Here is a 21,714-nt window from a genome sequence, read left to right as displayed (position 1 = left end):
AAAATGGTAAGAATATACAACTATTATTTGGGTTGTATTTTTCTGCAATTGAATCCATACTTTTTAAGTTCACACACAGATCTGGAATGGGAACAAAAGAATTTTGCAACATTCTTTTTATCAGTTCAACTGTAATTCTAAGCAGTTCAGATTACAGAAAAGGTCTAACATGGGAATGGAAATCAGAGAATTGACCACTCTAAAAAAATAAAAGCACCTGTATTTATAAACTGAATTCACTGAGGCATGGCTTCACCATATGCATGTAAACACAGACAGGTTATATAAATATATTTTATCTTTGAAACCGGAAATCTGCCGTCACCGCCCGCCTTTGTTATTGATGCCTGGCCCTTTGGTTCTGCAGACTGTGGCCATCTAGACTGTGGGCTCTGGGTCTTCATAAAGCTATACTCAGCCGGCAGTATCTGAGTGTGCGCTGGGTACCATGTCATGCCGGGAGCCATCTTCAGCATGGAGGAGGGCTAGCTGCTGCTCTCTTAAAGCGGGTGTTTTGGTAGAAAGGAAATGAACGTCTATAGAAGGCCAGGTTCACTGCTGGTTGGGATGGAGACATGGCGTTAGAAAAAAACTGCTTGTTGGAGGTTTCTATTCAGAAAATAGATGACAGATTGTCTAAGTAGAAAGTATGCTTTTTCCCCTCTGAAGTCTCCTTTGAGAGAGTATGAGCTGGTCTGAATTTTGTCTCTGTTGCATTTAGAGTGATATTGTGATGAAGAAAATCTCAATTGCTGGTAAATGTAAAAGCCGCTAATTATAGTTTGTTAGCTTCTCCCTATTTAAATTGGTGATAATCACCATATATTTATGTTAAAACATAATGTGAGGCAAGATAATAAAGCAGACTGCACCAGGAATTCTATACATACCTTACATCCATGCAGACCCATGGATGGGAACTTAGCACCTGTCAAAACATAGACATGGTTTGGGATGTTATATGGGCCAGGTGCTATCATGTATTTTGAAATAAAAATGACAAACCATTGAAGAAATCAATTGACTCCAAACTCCGGATTTGTGTACCTCCAAATCTGTCCTTCACATGTCCTACAGAGTTCTTTTCTAAAATACAAATCTGTTCATGCCACACCACCATTCCTGTGAACAATTCTTCCATGTATCCATGTAGTCACCAATTCAAAACACATTAATAACATGTCAGACACTATGCTACATACTGAACACATTTTTCCTCATGAAGCTTCCAGCTGGGTTGGGGAAATAGACATTAATTATGTGATCGAAGATATAACCTCTTATTTTTCCCTCCAGCCAATAAAGTTTAAACTCCCAAGCATAACATAACAGTGTCATGTGTCATTATCTGGCCCCTAACTTCTTTATCCTCATCTTTGAACATGATCTTCCCCTCTCCAGCTAACTGAAACTTTCCATAGTTCTCTGATATGCCAACCTATTTCCTTCATGTCTTTGCACATGGCTTACTCTTTTGCTTGACTAATTTCCCTCTTCTTCTTCCTGCTGGGTGAGCTTTTCACTTATCTACGATGACTTTGCTGAAATGCCCCTTCATCTGTGGCAGAGGGGCGATCCCCTTGCCCGCACCTTTAAGCACCCCCCACGGCACCCCCAGGCCTGTCACTCGCAGCTTTGCATGACAGTGATCTCCTCATGGGTCTTTCTGCTCTTGGGCTGTAAACTCTTCAAAGCAGAAGCTGCATCTTATTTGCTGTCACCTTCCTAGACCCCAGCATAGAACTTGATCCCGAGTAGATGCTAGGAAAGTGTTGGTTGGTATTAAGTTGTTCTTCACAAGCATATTGAGTAAATGTGGAGAAATAGGAGAGAGAGACATGCGTGGAAAGGTGGGAAAAGAAGATGATTTGGTGACATGAGCAAGATCATTTAAGGAATACTAAAGGCCAAGAGTTTTATGCTTCAAGGATCTTTTCAGTTAAATTCAACTAGAATTTTCTAATGAGTCTATTTAGGTTATTAGTTCAGTGTGGATATTATCACACTGATGTTCAGACAAGGATTAGAAGGTGGACCTCAGGCATAAAATCTTCACATGTTCACATGATGAGGAAGGAAGAATTCTTACCCTCTGTCATGTCCGGTACTGTGTGACTGCTGTGACATGTACCCAAGGAGATATCCACATACGTGGCCCTGGACTCCCAGCCCAGTAAGGACAGCCAGCCTGCACCATGCCCTGCATCTCTAAGTTTCTCATGTTTCTTTTAGGAAAATGAAGAAAATGCAACTTTATAGTTATGGTTAGAACTATCAGTAGATGATGATCTACAGGGGGGGGTAGAGCTTTGTTCTCTGTTCCTGGGAGACTGCATTGTGTCTGCCTCCCTGGTGGAGTTGACTAGCTCGTTTTTCATTTTGTGTACTTAGGATGTTAGTGAAGTGAGGGTCAGGGTATATTACAATAAAAAACCTCTTTACAATGTAAACTCCTCCTGGCCTTTTCTGGAGAGGCCATGTGCATTAAGCTGTATGTGTCAGAACAGAACAGGGACGTTTGGAACATTTCTTTCCAACCTGTAGAGTGCATCAATGTCACAGACATGTCCACACTTCATCGACAGGGCCCTCTGGATGCTGGGGCCTCTGCTACCCACCCAGGCACCCTCACTGGTACTGGCAGGAAGCAGTGTGACATCCCAGTAAGGTGTCTGGCAGACATGGGCATTACTCCTGGTGTCATGTTAAGGATACAAGCAATGGAAATTGATCCCAAGGACATTTGTGTAAAATTAATTTTTTTTTCACTCCTACAAATCTGTTTTTCATATCTGAATAGAAATATTTATTAAACTGCTTACATAATGAACTGAAGGTTCCCTTTTGCCTGTATGCTTTACCTGTTGTTCAGTGACTGATGTGAATATGATCTCAGAGGGACATGTTTAGCACATTCACCAGATTGATACTCTCCAGCCTTTTAAAAATCACTTTTTGAATGATAAACAAAAAAGCCCAAAGCCAGAGGGAGACTATAAGAAATGTAGGGATTTCAATTTTATAGCTGATGTTTTATTTAACAAAATAAAGGGATTGGGAAAAACTGGGTCTTAGGCACATTGGGATTTGTTATTCTCCATATTTATTGCTAATAAATGTTTTATAACAAAATCATTTTGAAGCATTTTGTATAGGACCAGAAAATTTTAAGAATAAGGCCATTATGAATTGTTTCGATACAAATTTACAACTTGGCAGCATTTAAGAAAGGCCCCTTGGTTTGTACTGCTCTGTATATGTCTTTTCTTTATAAAATGTATTATGATTCAGATTCTTAATCAGTGGAGTCTGGCTTTTGCCCTCATTACTTTGTATTGGGCAAATCTTACTTTTTAAAGTCTGGCTAAAGAAAAATTGAGCCAAAACATGAAAGATGAAGATGTTCAGAAATGTAGTTAGCAAATGGTTCATAGGGAGGGGGGTGCTCACAGGATGCATCATGTGGACTAGCTTGGACAGATGCCACGTTCCACTAGTGCCTTTGTCCCTGGTCGCCATGGCCTGCTGGGGGAAGGTCGAGTCTTTCTTGTCAAGTCAGTGTGAAAGACCTCCCGGTAGCTTCTGCCACCAAGCACTTGTGAGCAGCTCTGACCAGGCTCATCTGGGGACAGGCCCTCGGCTGTGACCACCATGCCAGGGAGGTGAATGCCAGCAGTGCGGTGGTCAGCTGAGGTGTGCCCGCAAAGATTCCCATCCCAGTCCCTGCAAGTATTTTACCTTACATGGCAAAAGAGGTTTTGCTCATGTGTAAGGTCAGCTCTTGAGGTAGGGAGATGACGCTGGATTATGTGGGTGGAGGTAATCACAAAGATCCTGCAAGGGGAAGGCAGGAGGGTCTGAGGCAGAGAAGGAGACGGAGCAGGGAGGCAGAGGTGGGAGTGACACATCCGTAAGCCGAGGAACGAAAGCAGGAAAGGCAAGGAACAGAGTCTCCCACTGAGCCGCCAGAAGGGACGCAGCCCCATCAGCACCTTGATTTTAGCCCAGTGAAAGTGACTTTGGACTTCTGACCTCTGGAAGTGCAAGCCAATAAGTCTGTGTCATAGGTTACTCTGTTCTTGGTGGTTTCTTAGAGCAGCCATAGGACCCTTACACAAACGGGCTTGAGACAGCATGAGCAAGGGCTTGAGTAAGTCCACCCCCATCAGAGCTCGCTGCACTCACTGAGAGCTCAGGGGGAGCAAAGGTTAAGGAAGTCCTCATCAGGGCTGGCTCTGAGTCAGCCTGCCTGGGTTAAAATCCTGGCACCGTCTTTACTAGCAGTGTCATCTTGAGTGAGTAGATCTCTGTCTGCCTCTGTTCTCTCATCTGTGAACTGGGAATGACAGTAGAATTTGCCTTGGAGGCACGTTATGAGATTTGACTGCCATAATCCACACAAAGTGTTTGCCAAATACCTGGCACTGAGTAGGCACGCTATAAATACCACCCCTTGTATAGAAGTCCTCAGCCAGGCAAAGGCTTTGCTCTGTGTTTGTGGCCACTGAATTTTATTGGCCCATTTAATGAGGCACTCTTTCCTTTGGAAACCACATGAATTATGCAGTTCTCACTCATATAAATCAAAAAAGAAATAGCCAGTGACGTTGTGGCTAAATGCATAGTTTCTAAGAGCACAGAAATACACGTGCACCTTTTCTGTGTAAGGAACAGGTCTTATCTCAGAAAGCCCTTAGGTTTGTGCTTGTGGTAAGAGGATTTTCCTAAAACACAGAAACCTTCTTAAGGTAAAGAGGACTGCCTGCTGTGGTTGGGGGTGGGGGGCCTGTATGTAGGGTCACTGTAGCTCCAAAGTTATGAGAAATTGGAAAAGGCTGTACACCATGACCAGCAATTGGTTCCCGGCACAGTGACCACTCAGGAGAAGGCGGGTGGCTCACTTGAATTCTCTCCTCATTCTACAGTGCCCTCTGATAATGAGTCCTTTTGGTATTTTCTAGTAGCTGTGTCTCTTTCAATGGAACCTTGCATGAGTATCACCCAGCTCATACTAAACTGCCCCCTGTGGGTGGTATTTGAGTTGGTCAGGGGTTGCATTCCAGATGGAGAGGGGTGTGTGGGCAGAGTGGGGCAAGAAACCTGCAAAGAGCAGTGGGATGGTAGACAGTTGAGGCATGCAGTATGCACAGAGGGCTGGAGGTGAGGCTGGAATTGGCCACCAAGAGAAGAATGGGAAGACCTTCTAGCATCCAACTTGAGAGGGTGAACTTGATCCCAGAGTGCACAAAGGTATGATACTGAAATAGATATCATCAGAGGGGAAATAAAGGGTCCTGTGGTCCCCAAGTTTTGGAAATACCAGAGAAAACAAGAAAAAGTTTCCTTTAGGAATTCTCAGAGCCGTTTGAACTTTTGAATTTCTCAGAACTGGAAACAGTAGAAAAGTAGAATGAGACCTGCAACTAAAATATCAGAATAAAAAAAGAGTGGGTGCATCCGAAGAAATATTCAGGAGGAGTGGTGGAAAACAATGTTGACCCATCAGACGGCGAGGTGAGCACTGAGGTGTGCTTGGGAGGGAAGCCCAACACCACTACGGTTTCATGTTAGGATTTTAGGCAATAGTTAGGATTTTAGGCACTAGAGGAATAGAGAAGATGAAACTGGTTTTATAGGAAGATAATGGGATTTAAATTGAATGGCATTTATTATGGACTTGTTTTGTTCATGATGCTGACAGGTTAGCTGAGGGTGTCACTGTCCATAGACTGCAGAGTGGGGTGGAGCTGGATTAAAGCCATGGGTGTGGATGGTGACCTCCAGAGATAGGAGGGCCCCAGTGAAGCCAGTTCGTTCACTTAGACCATTAATGTTGTGGTCATGGACAGAAGGGCAGACCCATAATTTAGCTCTTCACTGCCTTTTCTGACAATCTGATGAGGATCGTTGTGATGTTTATAAAGAAGCTCTGTATCTTTTCTTGCAGAATCACTGCTTGTGCAATGACTATGAATAAGTATGTGGAAGAAAATGTGTCTCAAAAATCCTACACGACCATCAAGTATTTCATGAAGATGCTGAGCAGCGTCAGCGAGACCCTGATCTTCATCTTCATGGGTGTGTCCACCGTGGGGAAGAACCACGAGTGGAACTGGGCCTTCGTGTGCTGCACCCTGGCCTTCTGCCTGGTCTGGAGAGCGCTGGGTAATGAGCCCTTGCTTCCCGAAGGAACACTCAGCAGCCCTCCCTCCAAGAACGGGGCGCTGCTTTCCCTCCCTGTGCTGCGGCTGCTCCCCCTGCTTCCTCCTTCTCCTCTTCCTTCTCTTTCTCTTCCCCCTCCTTGCCCTCCTCTCCCCGCTTCCTGATATTCTCTTTTCATCCCCATGTGTCTTCATGTCCTTGCTGTAAGTCAAATTAACTTCTCTTGGCTTCTCTGGGTCCACAGTTTCACCCATTGTCCTGGAGCACCAAAGGCCCAGGAGCCTTGTAGTCCTAGTAAGGCAGAGGGTGAGGGAAAGGCCCTGGGGCCCATCCTTAGACACTTGACGCTGTCACTTAAACATAGAAAACACATCCTCCTGTTTTCATCCTCTGGCTCACACAGTCTGTTTTGTTTGGTTTTGTTTTTCCTCTCAGGTGTCTTTGTCCTGACTCAGGTCATTAACTGGTTCCGGACAATTCCGCTGACCTTTAAGGACCAGTTCATCATTGCCTACGGAGGGCTCCGAGGCGCCATCTGCTTCGCGCTGGTGTTCCTCCTCCCTGCTGCTGTGTTTCCCCGCAAAAAGCTCTTCATTACGGCTGCCATCGTTGTCATATTCTTTACTGTCTTTATCCTGGTGAGTACAGTTCTTCCTCCCAGCAAAGTCTCCCCATTACCAGGAAGAAACAAGATCATTCATACTATCCGAATGAACTCTTTTTATAGGCTGCAAAGTGGCAAAGGGGTATTGAAGCTTTGGTAATTAGGATATTAAGGAAAATGGTATTTCCTCCTGTCATATGATTGTGCAGAAGCCTAAGAGAGTCCAGGTTGGTCATTTGGCCGACGTAGAGGAATTATTAGTGAAGGAGACTCAGCTAAGGGATCTAAGCTTACAACTGGAAACTTAGGAACTCTTGTTACAAATCTTAGTCATTTACTCTCTGACCTTGTAAATGTACTCATTAAACACTAGTTGGGTGATGAACTTCCAACAGCTATTTGATATTAGTGTGTTCCTTGAAACAGTGGGATGGCTAAATACAAGCTTAATATTGGGAGATAGAATGAGTGGTTGGAAGCCCATGGGCCTGTGCTGGGGTCCTGACTTTGCAAGTTAGTCAATCTCTTAGTTAGCCAGCCTTAGGAGACTGTATTTTGCAGGCAGTCATTTAGTAAACATGCACTGGACTTCTGCTAAGTGCCAGGCAGTGATCAAGAGTTCAGGATCCATGAGTGAAGAAAACACAGAAATATCCCTGTTCCTGACACTAGACAATGGACATAATAAGTGAGTAATTAGAAATTTTAGAGTTATGTCAGGAGGTGAAAGATGTTGCACATGGGAAGTAGGGGACCAGGCAGAGTGCGGGTGGAGTGCTACAATTCTAAATGGAATCATCCTGAAAGGCAACTATGAAAAAATGTCATTTGAGCAGAGGTTCATGTGGTTGGGGGCTGGGGGGGTGGGTGCGAAGGAATTAGCTAAGCTGAAGCACATTCCAGGTAAATGGGACTGGATGTCTGAAGGTCCTAGACTGTGGGGCCAAGCAGGCCAGTATAAAGGCTTTGGCTGTTCTCCAAGTGAGAAGGAGGCCATCAGAAGGTTTGGTGATGTGTTTTGACTTGCTTTGCAAAAGGCTCACCAGGCCACTGTGAGAAGGGAGTGTTAAGAGGGGACCATAGAAGTGGGGTGCAGAGTCAGAGCCAGGGCAGTTGAAAGGCCAGAGCAGCGCTGTGGCCAGCTGGATGGCAGAAGCAGTGAAATCCTCTGGCTAGACTGGGGAAGGAGGGAAAGAGGAGTTACAGAGGACTCTTGGGATTTTGGTCTGAGTAGCTTTGTCCCAAAGTGAGAAGTGAGGTGCTGTGGGTAGAAGAGACAGGTCACTCCTCTGGTGGTGGAGTTCGGAGCACGCTGCCTTAGGGATGGCTGTTAGTCCTCTGGTGGAGTTGATGAGTCGGCAGGCACTGGGTCTGTTGTTCAGCTCAATCATCAGCAGACTGGAAGTTATTTCCAAGGCGGTGAAAGCATGTATCAAGGGAATTAAGAGGAGGACTGAGAACTGGGCACTGGGAAGGAGAGGGAAGCAGCCAAGAAGACTGAGGACTGTGGTAATTGACAAAGGAGGAACAGCAGGAGACGGTTCCATTCTATTTGTTTTTAATTTTTTTTTAACAGTCACAGAATGCTTCCTTGGTGCCTGACTCAGGTCCAGGAACCTTTCATACTAATTCAATTCTCAGAACAGTATGGCACAGAGCTCTAGGGGAGGGCTGCTGCTCTTATTCCCATCTTACAGATGAGGAAACTGAGGCACTGGAACTGAGGGTTAAGTACTTCCCCAGGTTTATGCAACAAATGGTGGGACAGGGAGCCCAGCCAGTCTGGCCTTCACTCCCCTCTTAACAGTCCCTTCTCACAGTGGCCAGGTGAGCCTTCTTCAAAGTACATCAGAACACGTCACAAAACCTTCTGGTGGTGCAGTGCCCACCACACAGGGAGTCTGCACCACTGTAACTCCCTGTGCTTGTCTTCTTCCTAATTGGTTCTCCCCAAAACAGTGCATCCCTCACTCGCTCATACTGCCCAACCCTGGGGCAGGGGGCTGTCTGTCCCAGGACTCTTGGAGAGGGTGCCTCGGGAGACCCTTTCCTGGGTGAAGAAGTGGCCCCTTCCCTCTGTTACCTTTGTCATCAGCACCCACATGATGCTGGATCTAATCAGCGATCGTGTCCCTGCGTTGGGCGCTCCGACAAGGGCTTTCCCACTCACAGAATCTCATTTCATCCCCAAAACACAGCTGTGGGAAATGACTGGCGAGGCTCAGAGACAGAAAGCAGACTGACCCCAGGACACGTAATAGTAAATGAGGAAGCCCTAGTTGAGCCTAGACTCTGACTCCACAGACAAGCTGGGGATGGGGGGCTGTGCCGGCTTCACGCGGAGATGCTGTTCACCAGCTTGTGGGGAGGATCCACTTCGGTCACAGCTGTGCCTGCTAGTGTGGGTGCCAGTATCCCATGCAGGTGTGATTCCCCTTATACTCAGGGAAGCATCTGGGTGTAGAGTAGAGGCAGATTACCTTGTCTTTATCTTTTTACTATGATGTTCACAGTCTCCTTGTAACAAGTCACCCAGTTTTCTACTGTCGCACTTTGCCTCAGGCAAAATTGTGAAGTGAATCAACTTTGCCTTGAGCATTTAGATCTCCCAGGGGCATCCTAGGGCATCAGGCATGAAGGGAGAATTCAGGCAGGGGTGAGTGACTCACTGCCTCTCCTCGGCCAGTGGCCCTGTCCTTACCGCCCACAGTGAGCCCTGTCAAGGCTGAGTCAATCTTCTGGCTCCGTCTCCGTGCCCTCAGAACTTAGGGTGTCAAAGACGAAAATAGAACCATGTCAGTCTAGTGCAACTAGAACTAGATCATTTGGAGATGAATATGTCAGCCGTTATTGTCCACACAAGTGCTTCGCAAATACCTACAGTACAAAGACAGCCCCTCGTCGTGAACATATGCATTTGTAAAATACAATAAAAATTACTCAGTAGGAAGGTGTAATTCAGAAGAGGACATGCAAAATAAAAGTCTGAAGTTTTTAGTTGTTAGATTCAATAGACATTAAATCACATTTCCTTTTTTTAATGAAATTACAATTCTACATTCAGAACAATCAGGAAAAAAGGAAAGCATTTTGAAAAAAGTATACTATTGTTCATTGAATGCATGTGTATAGGTGATTACTATAGAATGTCATTTTTACTTGGATACTACTCTGGCTTTTGGAATTATAAATCAACCGAAAGATTGAAGTGAAGTTTTGATTCTCCATATTCAAAGCTTACACACCCACTTAGAATGAATATCATGTATATCGGTATTTAAGTTTGATTAACAAAGATTTAATGTGACACATTTAAAGAAAGGCAACAAAAAGAACAGGTTGGTATTATGAACAAATCAAGTTAACCCTTCAGTGGGGGAGATATTTGGGCGTCAATATTTGGAGTCTGCAAGCATACCCCAGGGTCAGGCTTCTTCTCCTTTGATTAGGTTCAAGGCTAACGTGGCAAAGCTCTCTGATGCCTGTGGGCAAGAGGAACTGCTCAGTTCCACACCTGCTCTATCTTCCCTTCATTGCTGTCTGTCCCATCCTTTATGGGCAGAGATTGAAGACTAATGGATATTGCTTGTGTCCTGACTTTGACCACTTTCTCTCTCTCCCCTTCTCCTACACACCCCGGCTCTTAAGAGACTATGACCCCACATGTGACACATGCATACACACATGCACACACACGTGCATACACACATGCACACACACACACATGCTCCATTCAGAAAGGAACCTTTTTTCTGAAAAGGGAAAGAAGCCTTCTAGGAGATAATGGATTGTAAACATAGTGGATACAATTAATTTTAATCTATGCATAAAACATTTTGCTTTCTGATTCTAATATCCTTCTTCAAATGACATCTTTTAAGTGGATGGACCTATTCTTAAACCTTCAAATGTCTTTCCCCCTTATTTCAATATTATGTGATGAACTCTTCCATCCTGATACTGTTGAGTTAGCACTGTCTTCTAAAACAGAATTCCCTGTGACATGCAGTTTATTATTTGATACCAACATTTGCAATGAAAACTTTAACATTCCTTGGATCACACTGATAGTTAGAGAAAGTAGCCTGTTTATAAAACATTTTAACATGTTGCCAGAATATGGTCTTGTTTGTGGAATATTGGACAAGTAAGTGAGTCTGACTCTTGGACATGTAAATCCATTTTCTTTTAAATTTAAGATTGTTAGTGTTATCTAAAATATAAGCTGTCTATTTTGTTTTAAGATGATATTCAAGATTGGTGTCAAGGTGGAGCTGAGTACTAGGAAGCACAGCACAGTAAGGTCGTCTGGGTTGATGTGCAGACCCAGCTCCTAACAGCCTCTGGGAGCCTCAGCTTACATGTAAGATCTGGCAGGAGAGAGGAAGCACAGTACCTGATACAGCGTACTCACCTGACTATTTAACCTGATTATCTGCTATGTTTTAATTATAACAGTAAAATGGCAATAGAGAAAAAAAAATGTAACACCTTCTAGGGTACTTTTCTTTGAAAGAAGTAATGATGAGAGTATGACCATTATTCTGTAACTGATCCCTGTAATCATATAGCAGAGCCTCAGAATCCTGGAAATCCATCCAGTGGTAATCTAGAAGCACATCAAGTAGCCACGGTGGCTGGAATTCAAGAGGTAGCAGTCTCTTCTGCCTCCATCACAGACTAGTGTAGATCTACTGTAAGTCATTGTCTGGACCTGGGAAGTGTCTGGCAATTTACCCTACTTGCGAGTTAACCAGATAGCCTGTTAACTGTCCATGGATGCTGGCAGAAGACACCTGACCCCTGGGTCAGAGACAGAGGACTTTATTACTCACAGCAAGAGCAGTAGCCAGCACTTCGTGCTGGTTTGTGTCAGTTTCCCATACTCCAGGTCCCGTGGATGGATGTCTGCACATGCAGTGGGCTGCATGACAGGAGCCAGACACAGCCTGTGGACCTGCCACGCTTTGTTTGGAAGGTGACATCACCTCATCTCCCAAGGTTGCTTGTTGCAAATGCAACCCTGAAAAAATGGCCTGAGTAAAAGCAGTCAGGGCCTTGTGTTACTGCCCCCACCCACCATAGGAGCATGTGGGGACCCCCGGTGGAGTGGCTTTCCCAACAATCAAATACATCTTTGCTGATGGAGCCACTCAAACTGAAGTGCCAGTGCCAGCTGTTTCATAGCCATTTGTGAGGACCTTCTAATGCACTTTAATTTGTTAAATAAATGGCCATATGGTATATTTATATTGCATAATAATGACACCTTCTATATTTAATCAACATATACCTTTACTAACAATAATAAAGACAACTTTATTCTGGTCCTACAGTAAAATGAGCAAGATGATCAGGATTTTTTTAGATGAAAAAATATAGGTGAATAACTTAGGATGTGAGAGAAATAACAATTAGAATCAGTTCCACGGGTTTTTTACTGAGCAACTAGGTGAAAGTAGGTGATAATTTAATACTGGGAGAGTATTGGATTTGAATGGTGGAAATCAGGTGTTCAGTTTTGGACATGCACATTTTGGACATGGCTGTATGCCTATAGACACCCACATGGGGGTGCTGAATAGGTCACTAACTCTCTACATGGGTCCCGAACTTATTCAGGAAGCCCAGAGCAGGAGATAGAAATTTGAGACTCATCAGTATACAGATGGCATTTAAAGCATGAGTCTGGAAGAGGCTACTCCGCCTCAGACTCTTTCCAGTGCAGTGTGCTAAATCGTGGAAGAAAGCCTCAGTGACTGGATTCCAGGGAGAAGGCTAAGAGAGAAATGGAAGATACAGGCAACTCTGTTGAGGTCTGGTAGAGGAAAGTGGTAGAACCAGAGGGGGCTGTGTGCCAAAGGAGGGCTTTGGTTTCTTTTTGCAAAGATGGGAGCCATCGCAGCATATCTGAGCACTGGGAGCACAGTCCGGAGAGACACTGATGACAGAGGGGGGGAAAAACAGGTGTCAGGGAAAGAGACAGGTGACAACTCCTTCCAGTGCAGTGTGCGAAATCCTGAAAGATGAGCAGAGGGCTGGGAGGCTGGAAGTGAGAGCATGAGACCACTGTGAACACTTTGGGGGGCCCAGCCCACCTGCCCCATTCCAGAATAAACACTGTGTGTACAATGGGCTCATGATCTCCATGGTCAAATTTGTAATGTGAGAAAGGCCTTATATAGGATAGCATAGCAATAACAGTGATGCTTTTTAGTAAGATGGTTTTCTTCAGGTTTTTCTGGATATTGCTTCCTTACTCATCAAAGAAATATAAGGCAGTTTCTCATGCCTCCTTTTTATTGATTTGTTTTATGAAATTTAATTCCATAAAAGAAACCAAAGCAAAATAAGAAATCACTTTCTTCCACAAGAACAAACCAAAAGAATGCTCATTATTTAATCCAACCCCTTTTCTTGCAAAACTGGAAATAGAAAGGTGGGTGGGAGGCAGGGATGAAATTGGTGGAGACAGTCCCACCTGGCTGCCCTGGCCATCCTGCCAGTGCCCGCTGTGAAGTCACTCTGTCCCTCCTCAGGTCTGGCTCTGAGGTGTTGAGTTTACCATTCCAAAGCCATGTACGTGGGAGAGAATTAGGCTTGTGCTTTGCAAATTATGTTTACAGAGAACTAAAGTGTTGCTTTTTTTATACCCTGCATGAATGGTAACAAGCTCTCTCCCTAAGCCTGCTCAGGTTGCTCCCCAGGTGATCTAAAGCAGAAGCTTTGCCCTGTGGTAAAATAAGGTGCCTTCCCAGATGTGTTCTTCCTTGTCTTCTTTTTCTTTGTCTCTCCCAACCAGAGAGTGAGGCTCCCAGAATATAGCATCCAGCTTGGGGAACTTGATCTGACAGACATAGATGCCCTGTGCTCTGTTTCCAAAATAGATGGAAAGGAAGGAAGAAAAGGAAGACGGGAGGGAGAGGAAGGAAGGGGGAACCTATTCAATAATTCCTGTGAGCATAACATGGCAACTGCGGCTCGTTCAGAGAGAAAGTGGGACTGGAAAGAGGACTGTTTAAACAAGTAACTTCTTAAAAAGACAGTGTCAGTGATCCATTGCATATAGTTAATATGTATTACTAATTATAAACTAAAAAAATGTAGTTTTAGAAACTTGAGTGGGTCTGGGTACCAGGCCACACTTGTTTCCTGTCATCAGTTTTGTTTTATTTGTGACAGTCCGTTGACTTCTAGGTGATCAGTCTAGTAGAAGGAATCAGCATACAGATGGGTGCAGGCCCTTGGTCTATCTGTATTTTTATGTCCTATATTAAAAAACCTGGGCACCCCCTTATTATGCTAACAGAAAAAAAAACATGATATGTCCTTAGGACATATTATATAGTTTTAAAAATTGCATTGATCTTTTTTCCTGGAATTATTATTAAACTAGCAGCTTCATAGAAGCTAGAATTTAGTGAAATCACCCATCTACACAAACCACATGTTGACACCTATTTTCATTTATATAAATCAGAAATTACAGAATATGTGTTGATTGGAAAACTCTCATTCCCTCCTATATTATTTCAAAGTGGCAGACTGGCATACAAATAGAACACAAGGTCTATCTTACATCAAATTGGGTCAAAATCAGTTCACACTTCAGAAAGATAAAGTTAAGCTGAAAAATGCCCAAAGCTGGATTGATGGACTAAAACTAATGACCTCCTTAAAAAAAATATGTGTGTGTGTGTGTGTGTTTGTATCATAGTTGCTTTATATTATCAAAAGCATTCTTAAAAATGTAAAGACATGCAGAAAGGTGAAATGGAAATCAAATGCACGGCTGGGAACGTATCTCAATGTATCTACCCCTTTCCCCAAAATACCCAGTGGCCCCTTCCATGCACACATTGTCCATACTGCTGTGTGTGGCAGCCACCCACCCACCAAGCAGGAAACCTGGGGAGAGTCCTTAGCACCACATTCTCACCCCTCCTCAACTGGCCTATCTTAACCTAGTGTCACATAACTTTAAATATATGAGCTGATAGTTTTGGTATCTGTAGGTTTCCCATCATTCTTCTTTGTTTAACTTTTTCTGGTGACATTTACTCTTCCAGAATAATTTACAATTAAGCTCTCAAGTTCTGTTAAAAATCCTTTGGAATAATGCTTTTAGAATTGTATTGCATGTATGTTGAGATAAATTGTCATCATAGTAGTGTTAAGTAATCCCATCTAAGAACTGTACGTGTTGTTTTAAAACTCAAATCTTTTTCATAGCCTTTAATTAAGTTTTAGAGCTCTGTTTGCAAAGGTTTTGTGCAATTCATGATAGGAATGTAGAAACATAAAGAGAGTTTATAAGTATATCATATTATTATCTATGTAGTATACTACTATATATTTAATATATTATATACTGGTGCATATTATTATTCTATGTGTATGTAGTCTCTCTTGTGTAGATGTTTATTCCTTTTTTAAATTAGTATATGGGATAGATTTGTGTTGATAAAATGTCTAGTCATTTTATGAAACTTCCTTGGTATTTTTAAATGAAAAAGGATTTCCTTAGATATTTTAGGAAAAAAAAATAGATCCCCATCCATAAGCAACAAAAACCTTGTCACTTATTTCAGTCTCTAAGCTTCTAGCTCTCTGTTTTGTCTTATTTAGTTGACTGAGACATGCAGAGCTGTGTCAAATAGCAGACTTGGAGGAGGCTTCATGCTGTTCCTAGTTCTACTAAAAATGCTTTCATGTTGCATTATTGTCACATGCTCACTATAGATCTCTGGCAGATACTTTTTATCATGTTAAGGAAATTTTTTCTCTTGCTAGCTTTCTAAATAGCCTACTGTTCTCTGCTTCCACATTCACGTTAAACATGCCCAGACCCACTCTGAGCCTTTCTCACTGCTGACCCTGTGCTCGGGTTTGGTCTCTGCTGTGATATGCTTCCCATGCATTGTGAGGCTCTTAGCTGGAGTTCTCTATCTACCAAGCCTTCCTTGACCCACGTGTTCCCTCTGAATCTCTCATTCTTTCTTCTCTCCTTTGTAACTGTTTTTGATATGTTTTTCTCCCCTTAAGACTACAAAATCCTGGAGCTGAGGTCCTGAACTATTCCTCCTTGTGTCCCAAATGTTTGAGCCCCTGACATGTGCAGAAGCTCAATTAAAATTGTTTCACTGCATTAATGAATATAAGAATCATTGAAAAGTTTTCTATGGATAATACAGGTTGGTGATTCCTCTGACTTGGATAATACTTTGTTAGAATTTCTTTCCCTTTCTATTTCTTAGAATAATTTGCTATTATGTTTCCCATTTCTTGAATTTTGTCCATTGTTTTGTTTCCAGTAGTGGGTGTTGGGGCACAGCCCTCTGAAAATATGCCAGCTATTGAAAAGGAGAAAAAAGTTACTAAAATGTTACATATACTGTGTTAAATCTTGGAGCAAGATATCTTTTGTTGGTTATCAAAGCTTTGGAGAATAAAACTTTTTCTTCAATTTTTAATTTGTAAGAAAAATTATCTTTTTTATTCTGTGCAGGGAATCACTATCCGACCACTGGTGGAGTTTCTTGATGTTAAGAGGTCCAATAAGAAACAGCAAGCTGTCAGTGAGGAAATCCATTGTCGGGTATGTGTTGACATAGTATAATAATTTAAATGATAAAAGAAAAAATAGTTGGATTCAGACGAACAGCTTGACAGCATGATGCTCCTTTCCTGAAGAAGAGGGGAAGGGCAGAGAGTAAAAGGGGTGGAAGGCCGAGGGAGGCACGGGGTGGTTTGGAGAGTGGACGTAGCCCCACGGTGGTTTCTCCAAGTTAGCCTCTAAACTCAGGCGCCCAGGAACAAGGAACCCTCTCCTATTACTTCCTTCAACCTGAACACATTCCTACTGGAAAATTATTACCATACTTCATATTTTCTAAACTAATGCACAAACCATTATGATGAGAAAATAATCTGAGAATTGCCTAATATTAATATGACAAACATCTTGTCCATTTGTTTGAAGATGATTATTGTTTTGTTGTTTCCAGTAAAACAAACAATCCACAAAAACTGTCAGAGTGTTTGAAGTTTAGACCTGATTTAAATAGCATGAAAGTGTCTGATTTCAGGTAAAAATTAATCAATTCACCTGCTTTTTCTGTTTTAGTTCTTTGATCATGTGAAGACTGGGATTGAAGATGTTTGTGGGCATTGGGGTCACAACTTTTGGAGAGACAAGTAAGAAGCCCCTAGACCATTTTATCTTGAAGTGGCTCTGGGATCACTCTAGAGACCAGGCATATTGATTTGTGTTATTTTTCAAAGTTGCAAATCTTTCCTATGTTTTTCCACAGTGTATCTTTTAAGAGAAAGTTCAGCTAGAACAGAGACCTGCAACAATAGTAGCTTGAACAAGATAAAAGCTTATTTCTCTCATATAAATAGCCAGAGGTAGGCAATGTAGGTTTAATAGGTGAGCTCTGCTTCACAGACCCCCTCATGGACCCAGGACCATTCTGTCTAGTTGATTCCACTAACAACTTCCATTCACAAGGTTGCCTCTTAGACCAAAATGGCTGCTCCAGCGTTAGCCATCTTATGCACATTCCAGGCTGCATGTAGGAAGAAAGATAAGAAAGAGACAAAGAATATGCACTAGTTCCTTCCCAAGCAAAGTTATCAGAAACTTCCACACAATTCTTCCAGTTATACTGTATAACCTGGCCTTAAGTGGCCAAGACTCAGTCATATGGGCATTTCTCACTGCAAGGGAGGCCAAGGAATGCAACCTATTTGATTAAAAACTAGGAGTTCCTTTACTATTTGTTCTCCCACATGTGTTGAGGGGCTTTGTCAAATGCAGAGCTGCACAGCACCTGAGAATAAAAATAGACTAACAGAAATAACAAATATTTTTAAAGCCATACTTATCAGAAAGAGTATGTGCACCTATGTAAGTGTATCTATCTTCTATCTATCTATCTATCTATCTATCTATCTATCTATCTATCTATCTATCTATCTATCTATCTATCTATCATCCGTCTGTCTATCTATCTATCTATCTATCTATCTATCTATCTATCTATCTATCTATCTATCTATCTACCTACCTACCTACCTACCTTTAAAGACTCTGTGGTGGATACATCAGTGCCTCCCTTCAAGGATCTTTTTGTCAAAGTGGAAGGGAAGACTGGCCAGGCAGAATTCAGGTCATGCTTTAACCTAACTGAGAAACAAACTTATGGGCTCAAGAAGTAAGGAGAATTCTGACAGCAGGGACAGTGGGGTGCAGGAGCCAGCTCACACTGACGAGGAGGGCTGGGTGCCTCCCCTCCTGACCCCACAGTCAGTGCCCTTATCATTGGTAGTTCGAATCAGCCCTGGAGGCATTGCACCATGGAACTGACAATTGCTGTGAATCAGGGCCTTTTTTATTTCAAAAAGCAATTGGTTAACATTACTAGCACAAGACTAGGAAAGACTTCTGAAGAATGTGGCATTACAGGTGTCTCCTGAAGACAGGTGGACAGATTCGAAACTCTATTTGGTGAATCACTCTTGCTCTCTTGCCTTTTTTTTTTTTTTTTTTACTAACTTGCTAACATATCCCCTTCCCCCACTAATTTACATGAAGTCTATCACCTGTCAGTTTATGTCATTTAATATAAGGGAATTTTTGAGTGCTTACTGTTTGCTCGCATGTTTTGACATGATGTTGGACGTGAGGCAGATAAGCCATAAACTCAGACCTTTAAAATTTTGCAATATGAGAAAGGTAACAAAACAGTCACACAGCAAACAGGTGTGTGTGGGGGGTGTGGTATCATTAAGCAATAAAATGAGTTACAAAGAGACTTTAAGTGCCAGAACAGCCTTTACAATCTGACCATACTATCTACCAATGGAGAAAGGTCCCTTGGACCTAGCCTTGTTTTATAACTTACTTTATTTCTTTGGAGAGAGTGTCCAATTAGTCACATGGGGGGGGGGGGCAACAAAGTAATAAAATGAAGCTAACTAAAAATCTCCATTGTAAAAATCTGGGAAAAAAATGTCAGGATTCACTTTTTTGGAGGCAGGAGGTAGAGGACTAAACCCTGTCTGCCTTGTGACTTTCTATGCCCCCCTTCTTTACACCCCAGGACCTTCCCAGCAAAGGCCAGTCCTGGTGGTCTCTGCCACGGCGGTGGCACAGCCCCTTCTCCTTGTCCTTCTCCATTGTTTTCAGAGCCATGCCTATTTCCCTCCTACCTTCTCCCTTTCAATGCAACCACTTTTCTCCCTTCTCTAGCATTTATCAGTCCTTCCCTGAAGAGACAAGTTGCCCAGAACAGTGTGTTCCTTTTCTAAAGTGATGACTGGGCTAAAGATTTATCCCATTCCTTTGCCTCCCAAAACAGAGGGAAAATTAGATAGGAGTCGATGTAGGAATCAGGCCAGCAGTCCCTGGGGCAGTGTTAGAAGGAGGAGGTGGCCCCTGAGATCATGCAGATCTGGTCTGGAGCACAGCCGAGGAGTGTCAGAGAAAGTCTGGCTACATCCTATCTTGCAGGCAGAGGTGCTGTCTATTTTGGGGGATGTGGTCTGTTCCAGGCAGACATCTATAGGCCACTAGGTGATTGAGCTATAAATTCTAAAGGTGGCAGAGACAACTTTGATTCATGCCTGGTAGGTAATACTGTCACATGTCTAACATTTTACCCTGCAGTATGCATATTTTATTTAATAATTTCATAAACCCTTATGTATTCCTATGCGTGATGTTTTCCAAAGAATTTCAAATCGTTTTCTCGGTAAAATATCAAGTACACTGTATATTGCATGTAGATCAGGGAGGTGAGTATGGAGGGATTTGGTGTTGAACAGGCCATTTTTACAATTTGTTCTGCTCAGATCCTATCTCTGGTATGTACATAATTGTTGATGTTACTAAAAGGCCATAAAAACGACATGATTGTTTTAGGTATGTTCGGCATCTTTACCTTTCTTCTGGAATCCTCATGCTGTGGATTTATTGTGGCCCTGTCATAGAATCCGTGAGGCATTTGATCCTTTGAGGATGAAATGAAAGGATATTGCAGTAGAGAATTTCACAAACTTGGCAAAAGTTGCTAATGATGGTAAAAGAAACCACATATGTGTAGTTTGGCAGAGAAATTAAAGGTGTGGAAATGAAGTGAAGAGAGAAAATGCAGTTGCTATGCTCAGTAAATCAGGTGTCATTGTCCTGAATGTTTATTCTTCTCCTAGTGAAAAGCCAAAACAATAAAAGAAGTTTAAAAAGATGTGTCGCTGCCAGGATCTTGGCTCAATGGGTGTAACATGAAATTAAAAATAAACTTAGAAAAAAGTAGGCCCAGTGTTAGTGTAATCAATAGCAAAGCACTTTAGGGATGGCTCTCCTTAATTATTCATAGCCCTCCAGTATTTAGAACAAAGGACTAGCGCCAACAATGTGGGTTAGCATTGTTTCCTTTCATAGCACAGGTGTGTCTATAAACCTCTTTGGGATTATGGTGATCACTGTAATACATTTCTTTCTTTTTCAACAAATATTTATTGCATGCCATTTCACTTACATATTGGCATAATAATGTTACATAACAAACCACCCCAAAACTCAGCTGCTCGAAACAATAGTCACTTGCTAAAGCACACGAGTCAAGAGGCTGAGTCAGCTGATCTGGGCTGGGCTTGGTGATGGGACCGGCCTTGCTTACATGTCATTGGGTTGGCTGGTGTCACCTGATGCAGGCTAGCCTCTTCTCATGGAACTGGGTGGACTTAACTCTGCTTCATGGGATGTTCATTTTTGTCCTGGGGCTGAGTCATTCCATACGTCTCATAGCAATTGTGGAATCAGAAGGGCAGGCTGCAATAAGCAAGCCCACTGTAAGGCTCCATTCCCATTGTGTGAAAGCTAATAGCCCACTTACCAAAGCAGGTAACATTATTGAGCCCAGTGGCAGGAAGCAGGACAGGGCAGGTTCCCTAGGCCATAGTAGAAGGACATAGCCAAGGAATATGGCAGAGGGTGAGGATACAAGGAGGATTTGGAGCCAAATGATACATTCTTCCATACACACTTATGGCGTGCCAGCCACAGTTCAACAACAAAAACTCTGCCCAGGCAGATCACTTTGGTGCTAGGAGACAGAAAACAAGCTAAATAAATGAATTATATAGTTAGAAAATGATAACTGCTTGGAGAAAAATATGTCCAGGAAGTAGAATAGGAAGTTTGTGTGAGGGGTGGTGTAGGGGTGGGGGTGGTAGAGATGGTAGGCAATCCTAATGTGATGGATAAGAAAGGCTCTTTTGACAAATGACTACCAAGGGAAGTCTGAACACAACAAGGTCTCTGTATGAGCCCTACAGATAAGTGTTCCTAGGAGAATAGGAAGTATAAAGGCCCACAGGTGGGGGCACAGCTGGCAAGTTCCCACGGCAGGAAATATCAGTGAGGCTGGACTCCAGTGGGGCAGCACTCGACTGACAGGTGTAGCTCCAGATTGTGGAGGGCCTCCAGGCCATGGTACATTTACTCAAGTGAGAGGCAGAAGCATTATGTGCCTTGACTTATCTTTCAATAGAATCACTCTGGCTTCTGTGTCCAGGACAGGCTATAGAAATGCAGTGCAATGGTGGAAGCAGAGAGACCAGCTAGGGGCCCATTGTAAGAAGTCTTGGCTTCTGGGGATGGCAGTAGAAGTAGAAGAAGGATTTTTTAATGTATTTTGATGGTGGCACCAAGAGAAATTGCTAAGAGAGTGGATATAGAGTATCAGTTTACTGGAGCTGCTATAATGAAGTACCACAGATTGGGTGACCTAAACAATAGAAAGGTATTTTCTCACAGTTCTGGAGGCTAGAAGTCCAAGATCAAAGTCTCGGTAGATTTGATTCCTTCTGGGGGCCGTGAAGGGAAGATCTTTTAAAGTTCTGTCTCCTTGGTTAGTAGATGATCTTCTTCTTCCTGCCTA

At 42.8% G+C, this 21,714-nt stretch overlaps 1 protein-coding gene across 2 annotated transcripts in view; it reads left to right on the top strand.

Moving 5' to 3' along the window:
• SLC9A2 (solute carrier family 9 member A2) overlaps positions 1-21,714 on the top strand; it is a 101,100-nt gene that overhangs the window by 56,776 nt on the left and 22,610 nt on the right. For both annotated transcript variants that reach the window (XM_036907412.2, XM_036907411.2), the window contains exons 4-7: positions 5,948-6,165; positions 6,598-6,800; positions 16,275-16,364; positions 16,893-16,963. In XM_036907412.2, the coding sequence (XP_036763307.2) occupies positions 5,948-6,165; positions 6,598-6,800; positions 16,275-16,364; positions 16,893-16,963 (582 nt within the window). The remainder of the gene's footprint in view (positions 1-5,947; positions 6,166-6,597; positions 6,801-16,274; positions 16,365-16,892; positions 16,964-21,714) is intronic.

This window comes from Manis pentadactyla, chromosome 2, assembly GCF_030020395.1.
Source record: "Manis pentadactyla isolate mManPen7 chromosome 2, mManPen7.hap1, whole genome shotgun sequence".
Classification (NCBI taxonomy): Eukaryota; Metazoa; Chordata; class Mammalia; order Pholidota; family Manidae; genus Manis; species Manis pentadactyla.
The sequence above is the reverse complement of the archived record's forward strand: the minus strand, read 5'-3'. Positions and strand labels throughout refer to the sequence as shown.